Below are 26,841 nucleotides of genomic sequence, written 5' to 3' on the forward strand. Positions count from 1 at the left end.
CAAAAATAAACATATCCAGGTGTTAGAATGGCCAAGTCAAAGTCCAGACCTGAATCCAATCGAGAATCTGTGGAAAGAACTGAAAACTGCTGTTCACAAATGCTCTCCATCCAACCTCACTGAGCTCGAGCTGTTTTGCAAGGAGGAATGGGAAAACATTTCAGTCTCTCGATGTGCAAAACTGATAGAGACATACCCCAAGCGACTTACAGCTGTAATCGCAGCAAAAGCTGGCGCTACAAAGTATTAACTTAAGGGGGCTGAATAATTTTGCACGCCCAATTTTTCAGTTTTTGATTTGTTAAAAAAGTTTGAAATATCCAATAAATGTCATTCCACTTCATGATTGTGTCCCACTTGTTGTTGATTCTTCACAAAAAAATACAGTTTTATATCTTTATGTTTGAAGCCTGAAATGTGGCAAAAGGTCGCAAAGTTCAAGGGGGCCAAATACTTTTGCAAGGCACTGTATATATATATGAGGTCGACCGATTTAATCGGAATGGCTGATTAGTTGGGCCGATTTCAAGTTTTCAAAACAATCTGCATTTTTGGACACTGATCATGGCCGATTACATTACACTCCACGAGGAGACTGCGTGGCAGGTTTGACTACCTGTTACGCGAGTGCAGCAAGAAGCCAAGATAAGTTGCTAGCTAGCATTAAACATATAAAAAACAGTCAATATTAACATAATCACTAGTTTATCTAGCCTGTCCTGCGTTGCATATAATCAATGCGGTGCCTGTTAATCTATCATCAAATCACAGCCTACTTTGCCAAACGGCTGATGATTTAACAAGCGCATACGCGAAAAAAGCACTGTAGTTGCACCAATGTGTACCTAACCATAAACATCAATGCCTTTCTTTAAAATCAATCCACAAGTATATACTATTGTTTGTACAAATCTGCATATTTAGTTAATATTGCCTGCTAACATGAATTTCTTTTAACTAGGGAAATTGTGTCACTTCTCTTGCATTCCGTGCAAGCAGAGTCAGGGTATATGCAGCAGTTTGGGCCGCCTGGCTCGTTGCGAACTATGTGAAGACCATTTCTTCCTAACAAAGACCGTAATTAATTTTCCAGAATTGTACATAATTATGACATAACATTGAAGGTTGTGCAACGTAACACCAATATTTAGACTTAGGGATTCCACCCGTTAGATAAAATACGGAACGGTTATGTATTTCACTGAAAGAATAAACATTTTGTTTTCGAAATTATAGTTTCCGGATTTGACCGTATTAAAGACCTACGGCTTGTATTTCTGTGTGTTATTATGTTATAATTAAGTCTATGATTTGATAGAGCAGTCTGACTGAGCGGTAGTAGGCAGGCTCGTAGGCATTCATTCAAACAGCACTTTCCTGCATTTGCCAGCAGCGCTTCGCTGTGCTTCAAGCATTGAGTTGTTTATGACTTCAAGCCTATCAACTCCCGAGATTAGGCTGGTGTAATGTGAAATGGCTAGCTAGTTAGCGAGGTGCGCTCTAACTCAATTGGTGACGTCACTCGCTCTGAGACCTTGAAGTAGTTGTTCCCCTTGCAGAGTCCCCCCGCGGTTTTTGTGGAGCGATGGGTAACGATGCTTCGATGGAGGCTGTTGTCGATGTGTCCCTGGTTCGAGCCCAGGTAGGGGCGAGGAGAGGGACGGAAGCTATACTCTGTTACACTGGCAATACTATAGTGCCTATAAGAACATCCAATAGTCAAAGGTATATGAAATACAAATGGTATAGAGAGAAATAGTCCTATAATTCCTATAATAACTACAACCTAAAACTTCTTACCTGGGAATATTGAAGACTCATGTTAAAAGGAACCACCAGCTTTCATATGTTCTCGTGTTATGAGCAAGGAACTTAAACGTTAGCTTTCTTACATGGCACATATTGCTCTTTTACTTTCTTCTCCAACACTGTTTTTGCATTATTTAAACCAAATTGAACATGTTTCGTTATTTATTTGAGGCTAAATTTATTTTATTGATGTATTATATTAAGCTAAAATAAGTGTTCATTCAGTATTGTTGTAGTTGTCATTATTACAAATATATAAATCTGCCTATTTAATCGGTATCGTCTTTTTTTGGTCCTCCAATAATCGGTATTGGCGGTGAAAAATCATAATCGGTCGACCTCTAATATAGAGATACATGCATACATACGTACATATACACTACCGTTCAAAAGTTTATGGTCACTTAGAAATGTCCTTGTTTTGAAAGAAAAGCTAATTTTATTGTCCATTAAAATACCCAATAAGGAACCCTTTTGCCCTTAGAACAGCCTTAATTTGTCATGGACTCTACAAGGGGTCAAGTGTTCCACAGGGATGCTGGGCATATGGACTCTAATGCTTCCCACAGTTGTGTCAAGTTGGCTGGATGTCCTTTGGGTGGTGGACCATTCTTGATACACACGGGCAACTGTTAAGTGTGAAAAACCCAACAGCTTTGCAGTTCTTGACACAATCATACCGGAGTGCCTGGCACCTGCTACCATACCCTGTTCACAAGGCACTCTTGTCTTGGCCATTCGCCCTCTGAATGGAGACGTGGGGTTGGAGAATGGGATTGGACGTTGTTTTCTTTTCTTGTTTATACTAAATACATTATTCTTACTGTTTTTCTTTTGAGTGGCAGCCTACTGGTACGATGTATAAACTTAGAATTTGAAATGGATAATGTACCCCCCTCCCAAAGGGGGATGGTTGTAATTTAGAATGAAGATTGAGGATTTTTGGCGAGACAAGGATATCCCTGCCGGCCAAGCCCTTCCCTAACCCGGTCGACGCTGAGCCAATTGTGTACCGCCCCATGGGCCGCCCAGTCGCGGCCGGCTGCGACAGAGCCCGAACCCAGTATCTCTGGTGGCACAGCTAGCACTGCGATGTAGTGCCTTAGACCACTGCTCCACCCGGGAGGCACCCGTTTTCTTTATTTTAACATACACAAAAAATACCTGATACAATAAGAAAATATACAAGTGCATTTTTAAGGGGAAAAAAGTAATACCTGAATTCCCACAAAAATACCTGAACTTTCTATATTTGTCCATGCCAGCAAAAAATTCAGTCAATATCTGGGGATTATAAAAATTGTACAAATCTTCACCCGTTGTCCAATTTTGATGACTGTTGCTAGTGTTTTATCATTTACCCAGGAAATCATATTGTGCATTCAGTGTCCACTGATCTACGGACTGACCCTTAGAAAGATTGTTTGGCAACTCAGGTTAGCCTGTTTCAATCTGACATTGAACATATTTTGAGGGTGGTAACCAGGGAAAATATCCCACTGCCTCCCGCTGTAGGCAATGAAGCAGTTTCTTTTCTCAGAGACAAACATCAGAATCAATTTCTGGAAAGAGCTGTTGGTCTGTGCCAGAGGGGCGCTTAAGTGGAGGCAGATGTGCTCTGGAGAGGGGCACGTCTTTGGCGTGAACACTGGAGGGTGCATGGAAACTATTACCTCGCTGACTGATGACTCATAGGAATATCGCAGTGCCTGAGAATTGTGGGCCAGTTTTTTTTATCTCTTGCTCTCGTTTAGAGACTGATGGCATATGACTAAATCTAATAAAATCTGAATGTCTTGCAAATGCAATGTTGTCAAAGTTTAACTTTTTGTAACGTGGCCCTATTTTGGTATGTACCCAGGTGATGCTGAAAGCGGCACCGTCCTTCCTCAACTGTTTCTACCGCCTGGTGGTCTCCATCATGCATGAGGGGAGACAGAAGGGCGAGGCCGAGAGAGGTAAGGCTATCGGTTCATGCATTCAATAATTTATTCACTCACCCATCCACCACTTCATACAGTAATCTAAGTATTCTCCCATTAACTCATAACCTCAAGTGATAGGAATGACATTGGCGTTTACAGGAATTGGCTAAATGTTCTTCCAATAAATTATTTAGCAGTTTCTATTTTCCTGTTGGTTCCCATTTAAAGAAGAGCAACCACCCATCTTCATGTGTATTAAATGTATTTTTCAGCATTTAATCATCACACCCCTTGATAAGTATGACAGCGCCTGTTGTTTTAAAAGTTGACATAATACAGTGCCTTGCGAAAGTATTCAGCCCCCTTGAACTTTGCGACCTTTTGCCACATTTCAGGCTTCAAACATAAAGATATAAAACTGTATTTTTTTGTGAAGAATCAACAACAAGTGGGACACAATCATGAAGTGGAACGACATTTATTGGATATTTCAAACTTTTTTAACAAATCAAAAATAGAAAAATTGGGCGTGCAAAATGATTCAGCCCCCTTAAGTTAATACTTTGTAGCGCCACCTTTTGCTGCGATTACAGCTGTAAGTCGCTTGGGGTATGTCTCTATCAGTTTTGCACATCGAGAGACTGACATTTTTTCCCATTCCTCCTTGCAAAACAGCTCGAGCTCAGTGAGGTTGGATGGAGAGCATTTGTGAACAGCAGTTTTCAGTTCTTTCCACAGATTCTCGATTGGATTCAGGTCTGGACTTTGACTTGGCCATTCTAACACCTGGATATGTTTATTTTTGAACCATTCCATTGTAGAATTTGCTTTATGTTTTGGATCATTGTCTTGTTGGAAGACAAATCTCCGTCCCAGTCTCAGGTCTTTTGCAGACTCCATCAGGTTTTCTTCCAGAATGGTCCTGTATTTGGCTCCATCCATCTTCCCATCAATTTTAACCATCTTCCCTGTCCCTGCTGAAGAAAAGCAGGCCCAAACCATGATGCTGCCACCACCATGTTTGACAGTGGGGATGGTGTGTTGCTTTTCGCCAAACATAACATTTTGCATTGTTGCCAAAAAGTTCCATTTTGGTTTCATCTGACCAGAGCACCTTCTTCCACGTTTGGTGTGTCTCCCAGGTGGCTTGTGGCAAACTTTAACCGACACTTTTTATGGATATCTTAAAGAAATGGATTTCTTCTTGCCACTCTTCCATAAAGGCCAGATTCGTGCAATATACGACTGATTGTTGTCCTATGGACAGAGTCTCCCACCTCAGCTGTAGCTCTCTGCAGTTCATCCAGAGTGATCATGGGCCTCTTGGCTGCATCTCTGATCAGTCTTCTCCTTGTATGAGCTGAAAGTTTAGAGGGACGGCCAGGTCTTGGTAGATTTGCAGTGGTCTGATACTCCTTCCATTTCAATATTATCGCTTGCACAGTGCTCCTTGGGATGTTTAAAGCTTGGGAAATCTTTTTGTATCCAAATCCGGCTTTAAACTTCTTCACAACAGTATCTCGGACCTGCCTGGTGTGTTCCTTGTTCTTCATGATGCTCTCTGCGCTTTTAACGGACCTCTGAGACTATCACAGTGCAGGTGCATTTATACGGAGACTTGATTACACACAGGTGGATTGTATTTATCATCATTAGTCATTTAGGTCAACATTGGATCATTCAGAGATCCTCACTGAACTTCTGGAGAGTTTGCTGCACTGAAAGTAAAGGGGCTGAATAATTTTGCACGCCCAATTTTTCAGTTTTTGATTTGTTAAAAAAGTTTGAAATATCCAATAAATGTCGTTCCACTTCATGATTGTGTCCCACTTGTTGTTGATTCTTCACAAAAAAATACAGTTTTATATCTTTATGTTTGAAGCCTGAAATGTGGCAAAAGGTCGCAAAGTTCAAGGGGGCCGAATACTTTCGCAAGGCACTGTATTTAGCCTGGGTTCCTCCCAAGGGAGTCCTCTGTAGATTTGTGCTGTCAGTGTCAAACGACGCCAGCATACTGTCGCCAGGCTAACCAGTCCTGTTAATCGGGCAAGAGTATTTCATGGCATTGAAGTATGTTATAGGTGAGTCGTATCATGTTACACTATGTAAGAGGTGGTCGTGCCCGCTCCACATTCCCAAGCAGACTACACATGAAACTGGGCCTATTTTAATCTGTTGACCTTACCCTGTGGGAAGAGAGAAAGGAGAAGAATGGTTTCTTCTTCAGTAATGTTACATTTCTGTTGCTGGTTGTATGCCCTGCTGGTCCCCGTGGACTGGATCAAAACGAACATGAGGGATATACAAAAAAAAAATCCCACTGAGGGTGACAGAACTGTCGAAGGAGACATGAAAAGCACAGCTGGAGTCCCAGCCAAGCTCATGGATGAACACCTTGTTAAAACCCTGTAATCCTGTACTGCTAAATGCATCCCTTATGAGTTGAATCAGTGTTGAGGAGCTGTATTCAGCTATGTGATCAGCATATTCAGGATACATTGTTTTCCTGTTTTTGAAAGGAACAACATAAGACAGCAACATGATTTCAACATCAGAGCTTACCTGACGTTATTGACGAACAGAAAATAATGACATACTCAATTATTCAACAGTAATTGTCTTCAGGTGGGGTTTATTTTTTTGATGTCATAGATAACACGTTCTTAATGAGAAGACTGTTTGTGTTCGTCTTCCATAGCCAAAGGAGGCCACCACTGCAGACATCTGGGCAGATCTCCCCTGTTCCAGACAGAGCAGGAAGGGTCAAGAAGGAAAAATGGAGTGGAGCAGCTCATTCGTTTTAACTAGCATGTCAGGCTCAGCGCGTCATGTAATTAGTTCCTGGCTAGCTCTGTGAAATATAGTAACCCTCACGGGATACATTTCATGGAGACTGGGTTGTTTGGCAATACCTGCCACCCAGACAATGGTGGCCATATTTCTCCTCTGTGGCTATAGCTATACTGTACATCCAATGAGTCACAAGAGGAAAAAAGGGATGGATAAATTGTTCCAACTGGGCCTTTGTTGTCTAATGGGCTAAACTGTTTTATGCAGACTGTGAGCATAAACATTAGTCTATACACAATTAGAATGGTTAAATGGCTCTTGTTGCTCCATATTCTGCTCTTAGCTATCATGATTGAAATCTCAACTTATACAAAACCCTATTCTTATTGTACTGCTCTGTCACAATGCATTCACAATATCTTAATTCTCAGCCCGCACCCTTGGGATTTGATTCAAATGCTGTGCTTTCATCAGCAATACAGCCCAAGTCTGTTTTAGGAGAACAGTGCACTCTGAACACACTGCTGCATCACTCAGTCACCATTTTGTACAAGTTGTACCACTTTTGGAGTTCTGGCTGAAATAAATGTTTATCCTTCAGCGTTTGGTGTGGTCTAGTTTTCAAAAAGCTTTGCTCTTCTATTCCCCAGCCCCTGAGATCGATGCGGAGGTGCTTTTGAAGTGTGCTCGTCTGGTGGAACGCATGTACTCTCACATCGCCACCACAGCCGAGGGCTTCACTATCCTCTCCTCCTTCATGGTAGCACAGTACGTCAGCGAGCTACAGAAGGTAAGATCTTCTCTCATCAAGGAAGATGGCCGTGACGTTTCGCTCACAGTTTTAAAAGGCGATTAGGCTATTTTATTATACTTTTGCAGGTTGAAAACATGAATTTTCGTCCTTAAATGGCCTCCAGAGCTTCCTTCTCTCCTTTATCATCCCTCACAAGCCCTTACATCTGAAGGAAATACACTATCTGCACATTGAATACCAGGATTTTAATTTGATCCATTGCTGTTTGTTATTGTGGAGTTAAACCATGCTTGGTATTGTATTTAGAGCTGCTAAGGCAAGTCCTCTGGACTTCTCAGATTTGAAGGAAAGAGAAGTCAACATTTTCATTTCCGCCATAATCTTGTCCCAACCTGCGCCAACTTGTCCTCTAAAGGACTGTACTTACTGTAGACTCTGGTAGACTATTTGTCCGTCTCATTATGTGATGCCGTCTGAGCATATCTGGCACTGTCTCAATGTGGAGAAACCACATTTTTTCCTAGGGTCTACGAGACTGCATTCACGTTACTTGACTGCGTGCCATAGTCAGCATTTTCCATGGAACAGGCAGAGAGAGGGAAGAAAATGTATGCCCTCTCTACTGTAAGTCGCTCTGGATAAGCGTCTGCTAAATGAAATGGCTAACATGTCATTTTGCAAACTCTAAGATGCATGAGGATTGATTTGTAATAGCAAACTCTTTGAGTAAGAATTAAACAAAGGATTGGTTAAAGCAATAGTTCAACGCTACCATTGTTCTTTCAAGGTTAACTAAGCCAAGAAACACACCTCCAGTATGTGCCTTGGCATCTCTCTAAGAGGTTTTGTTGAGGCACTGTCCATTTTACAGCTGGCAGTACATTATGTTCCTACCGGGCTTTCAGAACTGCCTCAGCTGCGTTCACAAATAAAGGTGTAAGAAAGAGGCAAAACACTGATCAGCCACTCATCACACCAACATTATGATGTTTCTGAGTCTATTTTAATACCCCTTCCCCAGCCTCACTCTGTCAAATTGAAACTCTCGCCTCCCTTCTTCTCCTTTCCACTCTACTCCACACCCTCAAGGTTACTCTGCAACCAGACATCAAGAGCCACCTGACAGAGGGAGTTTACAGGATCCTGGACCTCTGTGTTGAGCAGGACGTTAAGTTTTTGAACACCGCCCTCCAGATGGGTGTCAGAGAGGTGTTCAACGATCTCTATGGCAGTTATACTCATTACCATAAAACCCAGCGGCAAGGAGAGGAGAAATACACAGCCTGACATTCCCCTCTACCATCTCTCTTTCCAGAAATACTTTTTCTTTATAGCAGCCAAGTTTTTGTTTTCTTAAACAACTGTTTAAACATGTAAATTGTATTTTTTATGTTTGTGTGTTGGTTTAGTAGTGGGACAAAAAAGGTAATTGACAACAAATGATGTCTCAAGTGTGTTTTATTTTAATACATTGTTTGGTCTTTCTTGTATTGATGGCTAATGTACTGTAACTTTAGACTATCCAATTTTCAAGATTTGATTTACAGTGCCTTCAGAGAGTAATTCATACACCTTGACTTATTAAAAATTGTTACAGCCTGAATTCAAAATGGATTAAAATGTCTGTTTTTTCGCTCACCAATATACACACAATAAATACCCCATGATGACAAAGTGAAAACATGTTTTTCAAAAATAAGTAAAGTATTCCCACCCCTGAGTCAATACATATTAGAATCACCTTTGGCAGCGATTACAATTGTGAGTCTTTCTGGGAAAGTCTCTGAAGAGCTTTGCACACCTCTTTGTACAATATTTGCACATTTATTTTTAACAAAAATTCTTCAAGCTCTGATGTTGGTTGTTGTTCATTGCTAGGCAGCCATTTCTAAGTCCAGCCATAGATTTTAAAGTAGATTTAAGTCAAATCTGTAACTAGGCCACTCAAGAACATTAAATGTTGTCTTGGTAAGCAAGTCCAGTGTATATTTGGCCTTGTGTTTTAGTTTATTGTCCTGCTGAAAGGTGAATTTGTCTCTGTGTCTGTTAGAAAGCAGACTGAACTAGATTTTCCTCTAGGATTTGGCCTGCGCTTAGCTCTATTCCGTTTCTTTTTATCCAAAACCGTTCAGATGCTCCAGACTATTGTGTGAGAAGACCAATTTTCATGGTCTGAAAAACACTGCTCTAGCTCTGTCACCTTTCACAGCAGATGCAGAAGTGTGACATAGGCGGATGTGGTGGATTGAAATGCATCCAACACTAATTACAATTCCACTTGGGTGCGGACGTCAACTTAAAAAAAGAAAATAAATTAAGCACATTTTTACTCCTGAACTTGTTTAAGCATGATATAAAAGGGATGTAATAATTTTATGCTTTTTTTGTTTTCATTTGGAGACATTTCTAAAAAAGGAATTCCACTTTGACATGGGGTATTGTATGGGTAGACCAGTGACACAATATCAATTTTAATCAACTTTCAATTTGGATTGTAACAACAAAATATGGAAAAGGTCCAGGGGTGTGAATACTCTGTAGGCACTGTATGCTTTATCTGGGAACTCTGTTTCAGATGTGACGAAAAAGGATACAAGTAAATGATTACTATACCATTGGAAATGGTTTAACCCAACATATACAGCGTGTACAGAACATTAGGGACACCTTCCTAATATTGCACTCCCTTCTGCCCTCAGAACAGCATCAATTTGTTGGTGTCGAAAGCGTTCCACAGGGATGCTGGCCCATGTTGACACCGATGCTTCCCACAGCTGTCAGGTTGTCTGGATGTCCTTTGGGTGGTGGATCATTCGTGACACACACAGGAAACTGTTGAGCGTTAAAAACCTTAACCCTAATTGCTCCTATAAGTTGCTCTGGATAAGTGCCATGCTCAAGGGCAACACGACAGACTTTCACCTTGTCGGCTCATGGATTCGAACCAGTGACCTTTCGGTTACTGGCCCAATGCTCTTAAACACTAAGCTACCTACCACCCATACACATACACAGTTTCAATTGTCTCAGCGATTAAAATCCTTCCTTAACCTGTCTCTTCCCTTTAATCTACACTGCTTTTGAAGTGGATTTAACAAGTGACATAAGGGATCATAGACTGACCAGGTGAAAGCTATGTCATGGAAAGAGCACGTGTTCCTAATGTTTTTTTACACTCATTGTATAGTGGAGGGGAATGTCATTGACTTTATCACACGCATTCCTCATGAAACATTGTGCCTGAAACTTTCCCTTGTGATTTGCCATACATTTGTTATTAACTACCAGATGAGAAAATCTTAGGAGAAATGTGTATTATATTTGGGGTTGGCTTTTGCAGACGAATACAGAACATCTTATAATTTTATAAATAATGAACAGTATGACAGATATGTTTTACAGGCGAAGGTCATTATGGAACTACAGTTTTTGAACGTTATCATTTTCCATAAGGGCTCCTCAAGCGAGTGTAAATCCTTCAGTAAAACTCAATATCTTCATTTTGCAAGTGTTGTTTTCCTTTTCTCTTGTCTCAATAAGTATTTGTTCCCTCGTGTAATATATGGGACATTTCTCGTGTGTGTGTGTGTGTGTTATCCACTACCAACCTTGAGTTTGAGCAGCCAGTCTTAAATGTTTCATTTTACATTTCAGTTATTAAGCAGATGCTCATATCCAGAGCGATTTACAGATAGTGCATTCATCTTAAGATAGCTAGGTGGGACAACCGCATATCACAAGCATAGAATGTAGACCTCCGTAGTCAGAGCTAGAAAGGGGGGGGGGGGGGTCGAGGTGAGGAGGGTTATTTAAGATACTGTTTGAAGAGGTAGGGTTTCAGATGTTTTTGGAAGATTGGCAGGGAGGGACTCTGGTGTCCTAGCTTCAGGGGGAAGCTGGTTCCACCATTGGGGTGCCAGGACAGAGAAGAGCTTGGACTGGGCTGAACGGGTAGGTGTGGGAGGGCTAAAAGACCTGAGGTGGCAGAACGGAGTGTTCAGGTTTGGGTGTTGGGTTGGAGCATAGCCTGAAGGTAGAGAGGGGCAGTTCCTCTTTCTGTTCCGTAGGTAAGCACCATGGTCATGTAGTTTCCATTTGAATTACTCTTAAATCTCATAAACACATATTGTGAAGTAATTACATGAACACGGATTGTTTTAGTCTTAGACTGTTTGTTTATTTAGCCAAAGCTTTTACTTAGCCAGGTCAGATATCTGGCAGGACTGCCATTTCTCCCTGCGGTTTTCTGCAACTGTCATGATTTACAATGCCTGAATCTACCAACTTGCTTGGCAAGGTTTCCTATAAGATTCACTGAAGCTCATTTATTTAATTAAACTGGTTATTTAATTAGAGTGAATGGCCACTGCAATCACTGAGTTGGCCAAAAGTTTATATAAAACTTGCAGGCCAGTGACATCCAGGCAAAGTGGAAAGACTTCTGCTTTAAATAATGAAGCAGGGCATTTCTGTCTCCCTTACACATTCCCTCCTTACTTTGCTAAAATGAGCATTCTGCTGGCATCTTTCCATTCTCAGTTCTCCCAAAGTCATAACCCTGACATTGCCTCACAACAAGAAGAAATTAGAACAATTACTGTCTGCCTATTCTCATAGGGTTGCTGTGTGTCAACCGGGTGCCATTTATGGGCATAATTGTGCTAGTGAATATCCCTTATGGCCTTCAAATGACCAGAGAGGGTAAACAGACAACTTGTACCCATGGTATGGCTATATGTAATTCTATCATACCTATCAATCAAGTTAAAGTAAAAAGCTACCTTAGCTGGCATGCCTGGTGGCAAGATTGGTAGACTTTAGAAAAGCAAGCAATAACTAAATGTACTGAATAAGACTCACATCCTTTCAATCTTTTACCCAGATTTTAACAGAGATGCAGACAAGCACATTTAGTTTCTTTAAAAAAAAGAACCACCAGTCAGGATACAGACAGCTCAAGAGGTAAACTTATATTAACATAATGATTATGGCTCTAGATTGCAGGAGAATGTTTCAGGTGTTTAAAAAATGCAAAATTCTCCAACTTTAACACCCCCCAGTCATCCTCACATACGTTGTGCCCCCTCCGATTTTGGGGGTGTATGACACTCCTGAGAAAGGGAGCCGTGTGTGCTGGTCCAGTGAGGACTCAGAGACCCTTTTCTATATTTCCTGCAGCTGCACAAACTCTGGGGGCTCTGATCTCACTGGTAGACCCCTCGAAGCAGCATGGGTGATGTGTGATTGGGTATGAGTGTGTTAGCCATAACATTTCAGATGTCAGGGGATTGGTGGGTGGAGAACAAGGGAGAAGCTTCAGGCTTAAACAGCCAGGCTGGGGGGATGACATGCATCCTTATCACTGTACAGTAAAAAATGGTTGGGACTGCCACCCAACCATAGGTACTACAAATAAAGACGAGGCCTTTCTGAACAGCACACTGTCTGTGCAAGGAATGAAGTGCAGTGTTTGTTGGGGTATAGATGGTGTATTGGTGTGGTGTACAGGTACTAGTAAGGGATTGGTGGAATGTGTTTCCCTTTTAACACAAGGCATTTTGTTGTAATTCATTTTGGGCAACGGTTGAGATGGAAAAATGTCAGGAAAGATTTCACAATGTGCAACTATGGCCTTTACTAAAGGTGACTCAGGTGCTTTGTATTCTAAAGGAGAGGGAAGTCTTACACAGAACTATATTTAACGAAAAGCATGGTATTCAGTGAAGGCACTAACCTTCCAAGATCTTATTGCATCACTGAAAACCTGTAATTCATGTTAGTTAAACATTGAAAAGTTAAGCAGAATAGAATGGCTGCTTGTAGGATGTCAATCACTGAACTAACATGTTAAATTAATTCCACCCCATAAGGTAAAGCTAAGTAAACTAATCTATCAACTAATATATAATGAGTTGATTTGATTCTGTCCAACTAACAATGTATATCAAGATTGTGTAGGGAGGTCCCAGAAGAAGCTACAATGACTTCCATTTATGCCACGCATTTGTTATAATGATGTTTGCTCAGGGTGGGAAAGTAATGTAGAATTATGGGGCGGATTTCTGTAGAGTTATTGTATGGGGGTAACAATGTTATATAGTTATGCTAATACACCAGCCTGCCTTTGTACAGTATGTATAGCTCTGTTAAGGTCAATAAAGATCTGCATTATTGTGTTTGTCACGCATATGCTGTTGTAGGAATAGGTAATTACTTGAAAAATATAGTATTCACACCCCTTGAATTTTTCCACATTTTGTTGTTTTACAGCCTGAATTTAAAATGGATTCAATTGCGATTTAAAAAAATCACAGACCTACAAACAAAACCCCATAATATCCCAGTGTAATTATGTCATACAAATGAAAACCTGAAGTGTCTTGAGTCAATAAGTATTAAACCCATTTATGGCGACCCTAAATAAGTAAAGATTTGCTTAAACTAGTCACATAATGGGCCTCCCGAGTGGTGCAGTGGTCTAGCTGTGCCACTAGAGATTCTGGGTTCAGGCTCTGTCGCCGCATCCGGGTTAGGGGAGGGTTTGGCCGGCCGGTATGTCCTTGTCCCATCGCGTACTAGCGACTCATGTGGGATGGGCGCAGTGCACACTGACAAGGTCACCAGATGTACTGTGTTTCCTCTGGGCAAATTGGTGCGGCTGGCTTCCGGGTTAAATTGGCATTGTGTCAAGAAGCAGTGGGTTGGGTTGTGTTTCGGAGGACGCACAGCTCTCGATCTTCGCCTCTCCCGAGTCCGTACGAGAGTTGCAGCGATGAGACCAGACTGTAACTACCAATTAGATAGATACCATGAAATTGGGGAGGAAAAAGGCCAAAAAACTTTCAAAAACTGGTCACATAATAAGTTGCCAGTACTCTGTGTGCAATAATACTGTTTAACATGACTTTTGAATGACTACCTCTTCTCTGCTGTACCCCACACAAACAATTATCTGTAAGATCCTTCAGTTGAGCAGTGAATTTCAACCACAAAGACCAGGTAGGTTTTCCAATGCCTTGCAAAAAAGCAGACATTGAATATCCCTTTGAACATGGTGGTTATTATTACACTTTGGATGGTGTATCAATACACCCAGTCACTGCAAAGATACAGGTGTCCTTCCTATAACTCAGTTGCCGTAGAGGGGGTACACCAAATAAAAATGTAATACTTTTTTTTTTTTTATGATTTAAAAAAAAAAAAAATATTATTCACATTTTCAAACACATTTATATTTTCCAATGGGGCAATACATTTGGGTGAGGTTTTTACTTGCCTGAGTCGCCTCGTTCCGCCTCGTTCCAATTAAACCATCTAGTGTACAGCAAAATAACAACACAATGTCAAATACAGGTAGCCTAACATCCAATCACATTAACCGTTACTCTCTCGCGGGAATTCCACTAACGGCTCATGTTGGTATCTGTACTGATGGCGCAAAAGCCATGATGGGGAGATATTAGTGGAGTGGTAACGCGCGTGCAAGCAGTTGCTCGCGACACCACTTGGGTACATTGTAGCATCCACTGAGAGGCTCTTGCTGACAAGGGAATGCTTGACAGCTTGAAAGATGTTCTGGACACTACAGTGTAAATGGTTAACTTTGTTAAAGCAAGGCCCCTGAACTCTCGTGTATTTTCTGCACTATGCAATGATATTGGCAGTGACCATGTAACGATTTTACAACGTACAGAAGTGCGCTGGTTATCAAAGGGCAAAGTATTGACACGTTTTTTTAAAATTGAGAGACAAGCATAAAGTTTTCTTTACTGACCATAATTTTCACTTCTCTGACCGCTTGCATGATGACGAGTTTCTCACACGTCCAGTCCAGCTCCAAGACAGGAGTCTTCCTCTACTCCAATTTCCAGTCCGAACACGGCGTCCAGTCCAGCTTCATGGCAGGAGCCCTTCTCTGCCCCGATGGGGGGGAGGGGGCACCAACGTGTGTAGGAAACACCTTTCAACTGACAACTGAATTTAGCCTTTTGTGATTTTAGTTAAACTCATATGATTATTTGGGAAGTATCATTGTCTGCATTCTGTATCACCACTCGTTAATTAATCATCTCCTCTGTTCACACCATCTTGTTCCCCCCTTGATGTAACAGCTCGACAACCGCTCTGACGTGTGAGGAGGTACTGTAATTGAAACGATTCATACTGATGCTCAGAAGTCACTCTCATCTGGACATCCCTTCAATATTTATTAACCTGTGTCTTTCCAATAGTCCTTGAAGTCCTCTAATAGCCCTTGAAGTCTACTTGACAACTCTTGTTTAAGTTCCTCTTACTTTAATGAGGGGAACCTAAATTTTTCTGGCAGAACTACCATGCGACCTCTTGTCAATGGCAATTACAGCTCTGGAACCCTGCTTGTCCTACTTGCTCTGTCTTTGGGAGTGGCTTGGGAATCCTGTGATCAGAGACTCCATCTTCTGTGCTTTAATTGGGAGTTTGGAAGTTCCGCCTAGAGATGCAGGCCTCTGTGAGTCAGTAACTCTGTAGTAACAGATGCCACCTCACCATAGGTGTTGATTAATTACATGGAAAAGCTCTCTGACCCTGCATACAGCTTTGTGGTTTTACAACAAGGAACCAAAGTAGGCCTACAAAGTAACTTGCAGTATACAGTTTGCTGTCTCCATTTAATATATGGACAAAAAAAGCCCAATTTAATCATCAAATCTATTTTGACGTGGGCTTACCTCTCACTGATGCTCTAATGTTGATTTGTATGGAGCCTAATTTAATTCATTAAGCTGTTTGTATGCGACGCTAAATTCACTGAGATCAATCAGAGGCGTGTTAAACCTTCTATTCTTCCTTTTCATAATAAGAGATGGAGAGAGATACTAATTACTACATTGTGTGCCCTGAGCACAAGGGAAAGGTTATTTAGGGAGATGCCTTCTCTAATGTCTGAAAAATGTCATGCAAAAAGAGATTTTCTTTGATACTGCTAGAATGTATTATGTATATATTTGGAAAAAAGCCTCCTATTAGAGGACAACTGGGTGCTATAATCATTTGTATTCTTTTTTATGTTAATGGAATAGCTGAATACATGTTGTAAAGTATTTCATTGGGAAAGACTCTGGCTATTAGGCAGTGTTGGGCCAAGTATTAGAGAGGAGTATAAAGAGATGTGGTGGCTGCAAAGCCTTGGTGATATTAACTATAATTGTGTGAACTTCTATGATCAGTAGCCTAGGCTAGGATGTCATACTTTGAGAGTGAGACCACATGAATTAGGCCATTCAATCAATTATATTAGTGCCAGAGAAGGATTAATGCACAGCATTTAAGGTTTAAGACATGAAGTAGATATTACTGCGGCCTTCTCTATCATTATCATGCAATTGTGGGGAAACAAATAGATGACATACTATTCGCTAGTTACATTAGCCAAAATACTCAATGAGCCTCTTCACTGTGGGTCAACAGTTTGTTGATATGAGAGAACTTGTGAATAAACATTGGAAATAATACAAATAGAATCTCCAGTTACTAAACAATGCTTTGTTAATGGATTTAGTACCATCTGGCTGTGTTCAACTTATGAGAGGACCACAGTGGAAATAAGCCTGCAGGCTTTATTATGTATCCCAGATCATTTGATGTAGGCCTATTCACTGTTGGGCTGGAACAGACTTCTTTTTAAAAATCTTTTTAAAATATTTGTTTACCCCTTTTTCTCCCCAATTTCGTGGTATCCAATTGTTGTAATAGCTACTATCTTGTCTCATCGCTACAACTCCCGTACGGGCTCGGGAGAGACGAAGGTTGAAAGTCATGCGTCCTCCGATACACAACCCAACCAAGCCGCACTGCTTCTTAACACAGCGCACCTCCAACCCGGAAGCCAGCCGAACCAATGCGCCGGAGGAAACACCGTGCACCTGGTCACCTTGGTTAGCGTACACTGCGCCCAGCCCGCCACAGGAGTCGCTGGTGCAAGGACACCCCTACCGACCAAGCCCTCCCTAACTCGGGCGACGCTAGGCCAATTGTGCGTCGCCCCACGGACCTCCCGGTCGCGGCTGGAACAGACTTTTATGTACATTTAATGATCAAATTGTCACGTTCTGACCTTAGTTCCTTTTTTATGTCTTTGTGCTCCAGTGCTCCCTCACAGCCCAGTCCATCCGGTGCCTCCTCCACGTACCAGGCCTCCTGTAGGTCTCCCCAGCTTGGTGGGTCCTGTGGCAGCCCCACGCACCAGGCTGTCTCTCCGTCTCCTCCCTCCAGGTTCGTCCGTCTGTCCTGAGCTGCCAGAGCCGCCTATCTGTCCTGAGCTGCCAGAGCCGCCCGTCTGTCCTGAGCTGCCAGAGCCGCCCATCTGTCCTGAGCTGCCAGAGCCCCACGCACCAGGCTGTCTCTCCGTCTCCTCCCTCCAGGTTCGTCCATCTGTCCTGAGCTGCCAGAGCCGCCCGTCTGTCCTGAGCTGCCAGAGCCGCCCGTCTGTCCTGAGCTGCCAGAGCCGCCCGTCTGTCCTGAGCTGCCAGAGCCGCCCGTCAGTCAGGAGCTGCCAGAGCCGCCCGTCAGTCAGGAGCTGCCAGAGCCGCCCGTCAGTCAGGAGCTACCAGAGCCGCCCGTCACTCCGGCTGCCGGAGTCGCCCTTCACTACGGCGCTGCCGGAGTCGCCCTTTACTACGGTGCTGCCGGAGTCGCCCTTCACTACGGCGCTGCCGGAGTCGCCCTTCACTATGGCGCTGCCGGAGTCTCCCGCCTATCCGGCGCTGCCGGAGTCTCCCATCTATTCGGGAGACTGCAAGCGTACCCAGTCTGAGGTTAGCGGCGAGGGTCGCCGCTCCAAAGGCGCCTCTTAAGCGGGCAAAGACTATGGTGGAGTGGGGTCCACGTCCCGCGCCAGAGCCGCCACCGCGGACAGACGCCCACCCAGACCCTCCCCTATAGGTTCAGGTTTTGCGGCCAGAGTCCGCACCTTTGGGGGGGGGGGGGGGGTACTGTCACGTTCTGACCTTAGTTCCTTTTTTTATGTCTTTGTGTTAGGTTGGTCAGGGCATGAGATGTGGTGGGTAGTCTATGTTTTTTTTCTAGGTTGTTATATTTCTATGTGTTTGGCCTAGTATGGTTCTCAATCAGAGGCAGGTGTCGTTCGTTGTCTCTGATTGAGAATCATACTTAGGTAGCCTGTTTTCCCAATTTTGGTTGTGAGTGTTTACTTTCTGTTTAGTGTCTGTTCACCTGGCAGAACTGTTTCGTTTTCTCTTTGTTATTATTTTGTGTAGTGTTCAGTTTGTTCAATTAAAACATGATGAACACGTTGCATTTTGGTCCTCTTCTCCTTCCACCAACGAGAAGCGTTACACAAATAAAAATATAAAAACATGGGGTAACCAACAGTGGTCCAATTGGAAAGCCAGTAGGATGCTAGTTGTATTTAAAACAACAATCTGTAAGAAAAAATTACAAAATATAACTATTGTAAAATAGATTGTGTTTGTAAAATGTATACAGTATGTAAAAGCTGGAAAGAGAAGCCTAAGTGTTGTTGTTCATTCGTTTACTCCAATTATGGGAGGGGTGGTAGGTTTAGCCCGGACCCTCCAGAGTCCAACTAGCATACTCGGCCTTGTCTCAGGATGGTAAGTTGGTGGTTGAAGATATCCCTCTAGTGGTGTGGGGGCTTTGCTTTGGCAAAGTGGGAGGGGTTATATCCTTCCTGTTTGGCCCTGTCCGGGGGTGTCCTCGGATGGGGCCACAGTGTCTCCTGACCCCTCCTGTCTCAGCCTCCAGTATTTATGCTGCAGTAGTTTATGTGTCGGGGGGCTAGGGTCAGTTTGTTATATCTGGAGTACTTCTCCTGTCCTATCCGGTGTCCTGTGTGAATTTAAGTATGCTCTCTCTAATTCTCTCTTTCTCTTATTCTTTCTCTCTCTCGGAGGACCTGAGCCCTAGGACCATGCCTCGGGACTACCTGACATGATGACTCCTTGCTGTTCCCAGTCCACCTGGCCGTGCTGCTGCTCCAGTTTCAACTGTTCTGCCTGTGATTATTATTATTTGACCATGCTGGTCATTTATGAACATTTGAACATCTTGGCCATGTTCTGTTATAATCTCCACCTGGCACAGCCAGAAGAGGACTGGCCACCCCACATAGCCTGGTTCCTCTCTAGGTTTCTTCCTAGGTTTTGGCCTTTCTAGGGAGTTTTTCCTAGCCACCGTGCTTCTACACCTGATTTGCTTGCTGTTTGGGGTTTTAGGCTGGGTTTCTGTACAGCACTTTGAGATATCAGCTGATGTACGAAGGGCTATATAAATACATTTGATTTGTTTAGTGGAAAATAATATAGGAAAAAAATATATACACTACCGTTAAAAGGTTTGGTGTCACTTACAAATGTCCATGTTTTTGAAAGAAAAGCACTTTTTTTTTGTCGATTAAAATAACATCAAATTGATCAGAAATACAGTGTAGACATAGTTAATGCTGTAAATTACTATTGGAGCTGGAAACAGCTGATTTTTTAAATGGAATATCTACATAGGCGTACAGAGGCCCATTATCAGCAACCATCACGCCAGTTTTCAGCTGTGTCCAATGGCACATTGTGTTAGCTAATCCAAGTTTATCATTTAGAAAGGCTAATTGATCCTTAGAAAACCCTTTTGCAATTATGTTAGCACAGCTGAAAACTGTTGTTCTGATTAAGGAAGCAATAAAACTGGCCTTATTTAGACTAGTTGAATATCTGCATTTGTGGGTTTGATTACAGGCTTAAAATGTCCACAAACAAAGAACTTTCTTCTGAAACTCGACACTATATTCTTGCTCTGAGAAATGAAGGCTATTCCATGTGAGAAATTGTTAAGAAACTGAAAATCTCATATAATGCTGTGTACTACTCCCTGCACAGAACAGCGCAAACTGGCTCTAACTAGAATAGAAATAGTGGGAGGCCCCGGTGCAAAACTGAGCAAGAAGACAAGTACATTAGAGTGTCTAGTTTGAGAAACAGGCGCCGCACAAGTCCTCAACTGGCAGCTTCATTAAATAATACCCACAAAACACCAGTCTCAACGTCAACAGTGAAGAGGCGACTCCGGGATGCTGGCCTTCTAGGCAGAGTTGCAAAGAAAAAGCCATATCTCAGACTGGCCAATAAAAAGAAAAGATAAAGATGGGCAAAAGAACACAGACACTGGACAGAGGAAGATTGGAAAAAAGTGTTATGGACAGACAAAACTAAGTTTGAGGTGTTTGGATCACAAAGAAGAACATTCGTGAGACTGTTGAAAAAAAAAATGAAAAGATGCTGGGAGTGCTTGACGCCATCTGTCACGCATGGTGGAGGCAATGTGATGATCTGGGGGTGCTTGATGCTGGTAAAGTGGGAGATTTGTACAGGGTAAAAGGGATCTTGTAGAAGGAAGACTATTACTCCATTTTGCAATGCCATGCCATACCCTATGGATGGCACTTAATTTGAGCCAATTTCATCCTACAACAGGAGAATGACCCAAAGCACAGCTCCAAACTATGCAAGAACCATTTAGGGAAGAAGCAGTCAGCTGGTATTCTGTCTATATTGGGGTGGCCAGCAAAGTCACCGGATCTCAACCCTATTGAGCTGTTGTTGGAGCAGCTTGACCGTATGGTAAGTAACAAGTGCCCATCAAGCCAATCCAAATTGTGGGAGGTGCTTCAGGAAGCATGGGGTGAAATCTCTTCAGATTACCTCAACAAATTGACAACTAGAATGCCAAAGGTCTGCAAGGCTGTAATTGCTGCAAATGGAGGATTCTTTGAGGAATTAAAAATAATTATTTATAACCTTGTCAACGTCTTGACTATATTTGATATTCATTTGACAACTCATTTCATGTATGTTTTCATGGAAAACAAGGACATTTCTAAGTGACCCCAAACTTTTGAACAGTAGAATATATACATACACACATACATACATACAGTTGAAGTCGGAAGTTTACATACAGTTAGGTTGGCGTCATTAAAACTAGTTTTTCAACCACTCCACAAATGTCTTGTTAACAAACTGTAGTTTTGGCAAGTCGGTTAGGACATCTACTTAAACAGCTTGGAAAATTCCAGAAAATGATGTAATGGCTTTAGAAGCTTGCTAATTGCCATAATTTGAGTCAATTGGAGGTGTACCTGTGGATGTATTTCAAGGCCTACCTTCAAACTCAGTGCCTCTTTGCTTGACATCATGGGAAAATCTAAAGAAATCAGCCAAGAATTCAGAAAAAACATTGTAGACCTCCACAAGTCTGGTTCATCCTTGGTCACAATTTCCAAATGCCTGAAGGTACCACGTTCATCTGTACAAACAATAGTACGCAAATATAAACACCATGGGACCACCCAGCCGTCATACCGCTCAGGAAGGAGACGCATTCTGTCTCCCAGAGATGAACGTACTTTGGTGCGAAAAGTGTAAATCAATCCCAGAACAACAGCAAAGGACTTTGTGAAGATGCTGGGGGAAACAGGTACAAAAGTATCTATATCCACAGTAAAACGAGTCCTATATCGATATAACCTGAAAGGCCGCTCAGCAAGGAAGAAGACACTGCTCCAAAACTGCCGTAAAAAAGCCAGACTACTGTTTGCAACTGCATATGGGGACAAAGATCGTACTTTTGGGAGAAATGTCCTCTGGTCTGATGAAACAAAAATAGAACTGTTTAGCCATAATGACCATCGTTATGTTTGGAGGGAAAAGGGGGAGGCGTGCAAGCCGAAGAACACCATCCCAACCGTGAAGCACGGGGTGGCAGCATCATGTTGTGGGGGTGCTTTGCTGCAGGAGGGACTGGTGCACTTCACAAAATAGATGGCATCATGAGGCAGGAAAATTATGTGGATATTTTGAAGCAACATCTCAAGACATCAGTCAAGTTAAAGATTGGTTGTAAATGGGTCTTCCAATTGGACAATGACCCCAAGAATACTTCCAAAGTTGTGGTAAAATGACTTAAGGACAACAAAGTCAAGGTATTGGAGTGGCCACAAATCCCTGACCTCAATCCTATAGAAATTTGTGGGCAGAACTGAAAAAGCGTGTGCGAGTGAGGAGGCCTACAAACCTGACTCAGTTACACCAGCTCTGTCAGGAGGAATGGGCCAAAATTCACCCAACTTATTGTGGGAAGCTTGTGGAAAACTACCCGAAACATTTGACCCAAGTTAAACAATTTAATGGCAATGCTACCAAATACTAATTGAATGTATGTCAACGTCTGACCCACTGGGAATGTGATGAAAGAAATAAAAGCTTTAATAAATCCTTCTCTCTACTATTATTCTGATATTTCACATTCTTAAAATAAAGTGGTGATCCTAACTGACCTAAAACAGGGAATTTTTACTAGTATTAAATGTCAGGGTTTGTGAAAAACTGAATTTAAATGTATTTGGCTAGACTTACCAGAGTTACCTCTGCTGCAGAGGATAAGTTCATCAGAGTTAACTGGCTCTCATGAGGACCACCACAGGAATGGAAGACCCAGAGTTACCTCTGCTGCAGATGATAAGTTCATTGGAGTTACCAGCCTCAGACATTGCAGCCCAATTAAAGCTTCACAGAGTTCAAGTAACAGACACATCTCAACATCAACTGTTCAGAGGAGACTGTGTGAATCAGGCATTCATGGTCAAATTGCTGCAAAGAAACCACTACTAAAGGCACCAATAAGAAAAGACTTGCTTGAGCCAAGAAACACGAGCAGTAGACATTAGACCGGTGGAAATTTGTCCTTTGGTCTGGAGTCCAAATTGGAGATTTTTGGTTCCAACCGCCGTGTCTTTCTGAGACGCGGTGTGCGTGAACAGATGATCTCCGCATTTGTATTTCCCACCGTAAAGCATGGAGCAGGAGGTGTTATGGTGTGGGGGTGCTTTGTCGGTGACACTGTCTGTGATTTATTTAGAATTCAAGGCACACTTAACCAGCATGGCAACCACAGACTTCTGCAGCGATACGCCATCCCATCTGGTTTGGGCTTAGTGGGACTATAATTTGTTTTTCAACAGGACAATGACCCAACCCCTGTTTTTTCTTTCTCACTATGGGGTATTGTGTGTAGATTGATGAGGAGAAAAAAACGAATATAATTAATTTTAGAATAAGGCTGTAACATAACAAAATGTGGAAAAAGTAAAGGGTTCTGAATACTTTCCAAAGGCACTGTATTTACCAAAAATATATGGAAGCTTCCATCAATCTGCAATATAATAGCTGATCTACCCCCTAAATATATATATATAGCTCTGGAAAAAATTAAGAAACCACTGAAAAATGATCAGTTTCTCTGGTTGTACTATTTATAGGTATGTGTTTGTGTAAAATTAACATTTTTGTTTTATTCTATAAACTACTGACAACATTTCTCCCAAATTCCAAATAAAAATATTGTAATTTAGAGCATTTATTTGCAGAAAATGACATCTGCTCAAAATAACAACAAAAAAGACCTTGAATAATGCAAAGAAAATAAGTTCATATTCATTTTTAAACAACACAATACTAATGTTTTAACTTGGGGAAGAGTTCAGAAATCAATATTTGGTGGAATAACCCTGATTTTCAATCACAGCTTTCATGCGTCTTGGCATGGCGCTCAGTGGTGAAGCTGAGGCAGGCTGCAATGTATGCAGGAGGAAGCAGTGGAGACCGAGAGAGAGTACAGTGGTTCCTAAATGTCCTGTGAGAAAACCTGTACTAACTTTATCAAACAAGTTAGGGCCTTTAAATAAATTAAAATATATATATATACAGCTCCACATGTCCCATCTTCCATATAGGCCTTGGTACATCACATGCAAATAGGCTACAGTTAAAAACAATTAATTTGTTTGGTTGTCGCTGATGCTGTGTGTCAGTGTGAATAATTTCTCATATTCCCCCCCTTTCAGGGGTATGACATTACAATTGTATGCCACTTCAGCTAATGGGCTATGTGTTTGTAGATGACTGAGGTGCATGAACCAATAGCAGCCAAGGTGATAATGGCTGGGATAATTTTTCCATAATGGCTGCTGTTGCTGCTAGCAAGCATGAGGACGAAATGGCAGTTTATTTAAACTAGCAGTCATTCAATCTTCCCTGTGTAACAGTTGGGATAATGAGCAATTCGGAGTACAACACATTTATCATCTCCGGATTAAGGTACATTTTCTGAGCAATATTTCGCACCGTTCCGTGGTCTCTTAATAATATACACAGGAATGCTGTCCGACCCTATTGCAGCTGTAAGAAAGCTGGTCAGATCTGCTGGCTACCACCTCATCTACACTGACCATGAAGGTAGGCTCCGCCTAATCTGTTACACAAACTGCTGGATCGTTTTATAATCCACTGCGACAATGTTGCAAACGCTCAAATGATACATTCTCTAATAAATCGCTACAATATTGTAAACAATGTTTATTCTGTCAAATTCGAGAATGCATGGACAAGCGTCTCAAACCCCCATCACTCCTCCTTCGATGGTGTCTCCACGGAGTGTGATTGGATTAGAGACGGTTACCCTTTCCCCTCTAACCCGGTGATGTTGGCTGTTTCCTGGTCTCTCTACTCGACTGCTGAAGCTCCACTGAACACAGCTCAGATACCGGACGCTTTAATCAAAGCAAAAGCCTATCAGACAATTATTTCACATTCAAACAGACAGCAATGCGAAGGAAATCGAGGATATTACTATGCTTTGCTGTCCTCTGGGTGCTTGGCATAGCATATTATTTATATTCAGGAACAACGTTGAGCCGAAAGGTATGTTTCCCCGACTCTTTTCTGAGCTTATTGAAAATTCATTAGAGCTCGCTTCAACGAGAATTCAGTACATGGAATGGCTTCAAGACAAAAGCGAACCATGTTGTGTAGATTTTTATCATGGCTATTTTGATAGTCTGCTAATATTATGGAACGCAAATTCCGAGTGTATACCGTTAAGAAATCTATTGTTTCCATGATCAACTAGATTATTTTTATTTGCTTAATAGGAATACAGCTATTACATGCTTTGAACGTTGTGTTGTCTGGTAGCTAATCGTAGCGTAGTCTGATTAAACAGGCTGTAATACACAATTCATTTGTATATACAGCCTGAAACTAATGCCTACAAAATCGTGTAAATGTTCCTTACAAGCAAGAATGTTTTATACAATTATATTTTTAACTTACTCCACGGGTTGTCTTTGCGGTTTGTACTTAAGCTGCTCGAAATTTGAGACAAATTGTCCAAAGAAAAGTATTGTTTACCCGACTTTTCAGAGAGCCGGTAGGCTGTATGGTTTGGGAACCGATATAAAATTAGTTTCTTTCGTCAATAGGTATTGAACCAAGCATGCCATGAAAATGGTATATTTTATCAATAACACATGAGGGGGTGTGGTATATGGCCAATATACCACGTCTAAGGGCTTTTCTTAGGCAACACGCAACGCAGTGTCTGGATACAGCCCTTAGCCATGGTATATTGGCCATATACTACAGACCCCTGAGGTGCATTATTGCTATTATAGACTGGTTACCAAAGTAGTTAGAGCAGTAAAAATAATAAATGTTTTGTTATACCCGCAGTATACGGTTCGATATAACACGGCTGTCAGCCAATCAGCGTCCAGTGCTCAAACCGCCTAGTTTATAATCGATTTAAGGGAGAGTGGAGAACAATCCACACTTTTATTTTTGGGAATAGTACATTTTTTAAAGGCTAAGATCTGAAAAAGTACAATTCAAACAGAAAATGTGTTGATTGTCCTCCTTCCTCCCCTGATTCAGGATATGCCGTTTTCATTGTCACGGCGTGCTTGGTTAATTTGCTATTGACGAGAGAACCGAATATCCAATATAAAACTAATTTGACCTCTGAGCCAAACATATAACATACCTAATGATCTCCAAAAAGTCAGGTAAACAATACTTTTCTGTGGATATTTCGAGCAGCTGAATGACAAACCACACAGACAACAGGTAGAGTAAGTTTAAATGTAATTTTATTCAACATTCTGGCTTGTAAGGAACATTTACCAATTTTTTCAGGCATTAGCTTCAGGCTGTATAAACCAATTAATCAGACTAATCTAGCCTATCATTTTGATGTGTGATTGAATAGCTAGGCCATTGTAACCACTTTATCAAGAGCTGTGTTTAATGCACACACCACTTCCTTAATTCAACTATGACTGCTGCAATAGTGGCAGGAAGTAGCCTATATCGGCTACATTGTAACAAAGTATTCAAACCTTTTGTGTTGTTTGCCATTGTTTGAAACTCATGCTTATCTATGGTCATATGATTACAAGTGAGGAATAGGCTATTGCCTGTAGTTTATAACCTAAGTACTGTATAGCTCTCTCCCAAGCCTTATTCTTTCTCTGTTACCGTTAATAAACCGTTAATAAACAAAAATTACGAGGTCAAACACGTCACTTATTGTTAAGTTGTGCATTCAGCAAATATATTAAAGTGGTTTATCATGTAACCAACCCCTGTGATAACACCTGTCCCCTTTATTGGGCCACTATTTGCTCTCCTCTTGTCAGTGTGTGCTCTGTCATTTGGCACC

At 41.8% G+C, this 26,841-nt stretch overlaps 2 protein-coding genes across 3 annotated transcripts in view; both read left to right on the forward strand.

Annotated features, from left to right (window-relative positions):
• The window catches only part of LOC139376813 (URB2 ribosome biogenesis homolog), a 33,650-nt gene extending 24,058 nt beyond the window's left edge, over nucleotides 1–9,592 (forward strand). The window contains exons 9-11 of one of the 2 annotated variants that reach the window (XM_071119747.1): nucleotides 3,671–3,767; nucleotides 7,175–7,314; nucleotides 8,368–8,888. In XM_071119747.1, the coding sequence (XP_070975848.1) occupies nucleotides 3,671–3,767; nucleotides 7,175–7,314; nucleotides 8,368–8,565 (435 nt within the window). In that variant the 3' untranslated portion in view covers nucleotides 8,566–8,888. Of the gene's footprint in view, nucleotides 1–3,670; nucleotides 3,768–7,174; nucleotides 7,315–8,367 lie in introns of both variants that reach the window. The other variant, XM_071119748.1, reaches the window with a different exon arrangement.
• A 15,246-nt stretch (nucleotides 9,593–24,838) lies between these two features.
• Nucleotides 24,839–26,841, forward strand: part of LOC139376832 (polypeptide N-acetylgalactosaminyltransferase 2) — a 99,478-nt gene continuing 97,475 nt past the window's right edge. The window contains exon 1 of the mRNA XM_071119779.1: nucleotides 24,839–25,043. Coding sequence (XP_070975880.1) covers nucleotides 24,948–25,043 — 96 coding nt within the window. The 5' untranslated portion in view covers nucleotides 24,839–24,947. The remainder of the gene's footprint in view (nucleotides 25,044–26,841) is intronic.

The sequence above is a fragment of the Oncorhynchus clarkii genome, chromosome 20 (genome assembly GCF_045791955.1).
Source record: "Oncorhynchus clarkii lewisi isolate Uvic-CL-2024 chromosome 20, UVic_Ocla_1.0, whole genome shotgun sequence".
Taxonomy (NCBI): Eukaryota; Metazoa; Chordata; class Actinopteri; order Salmoniformes; family Salmonidae; genus Oncorhynchus; species Oncorhynchus clarkii.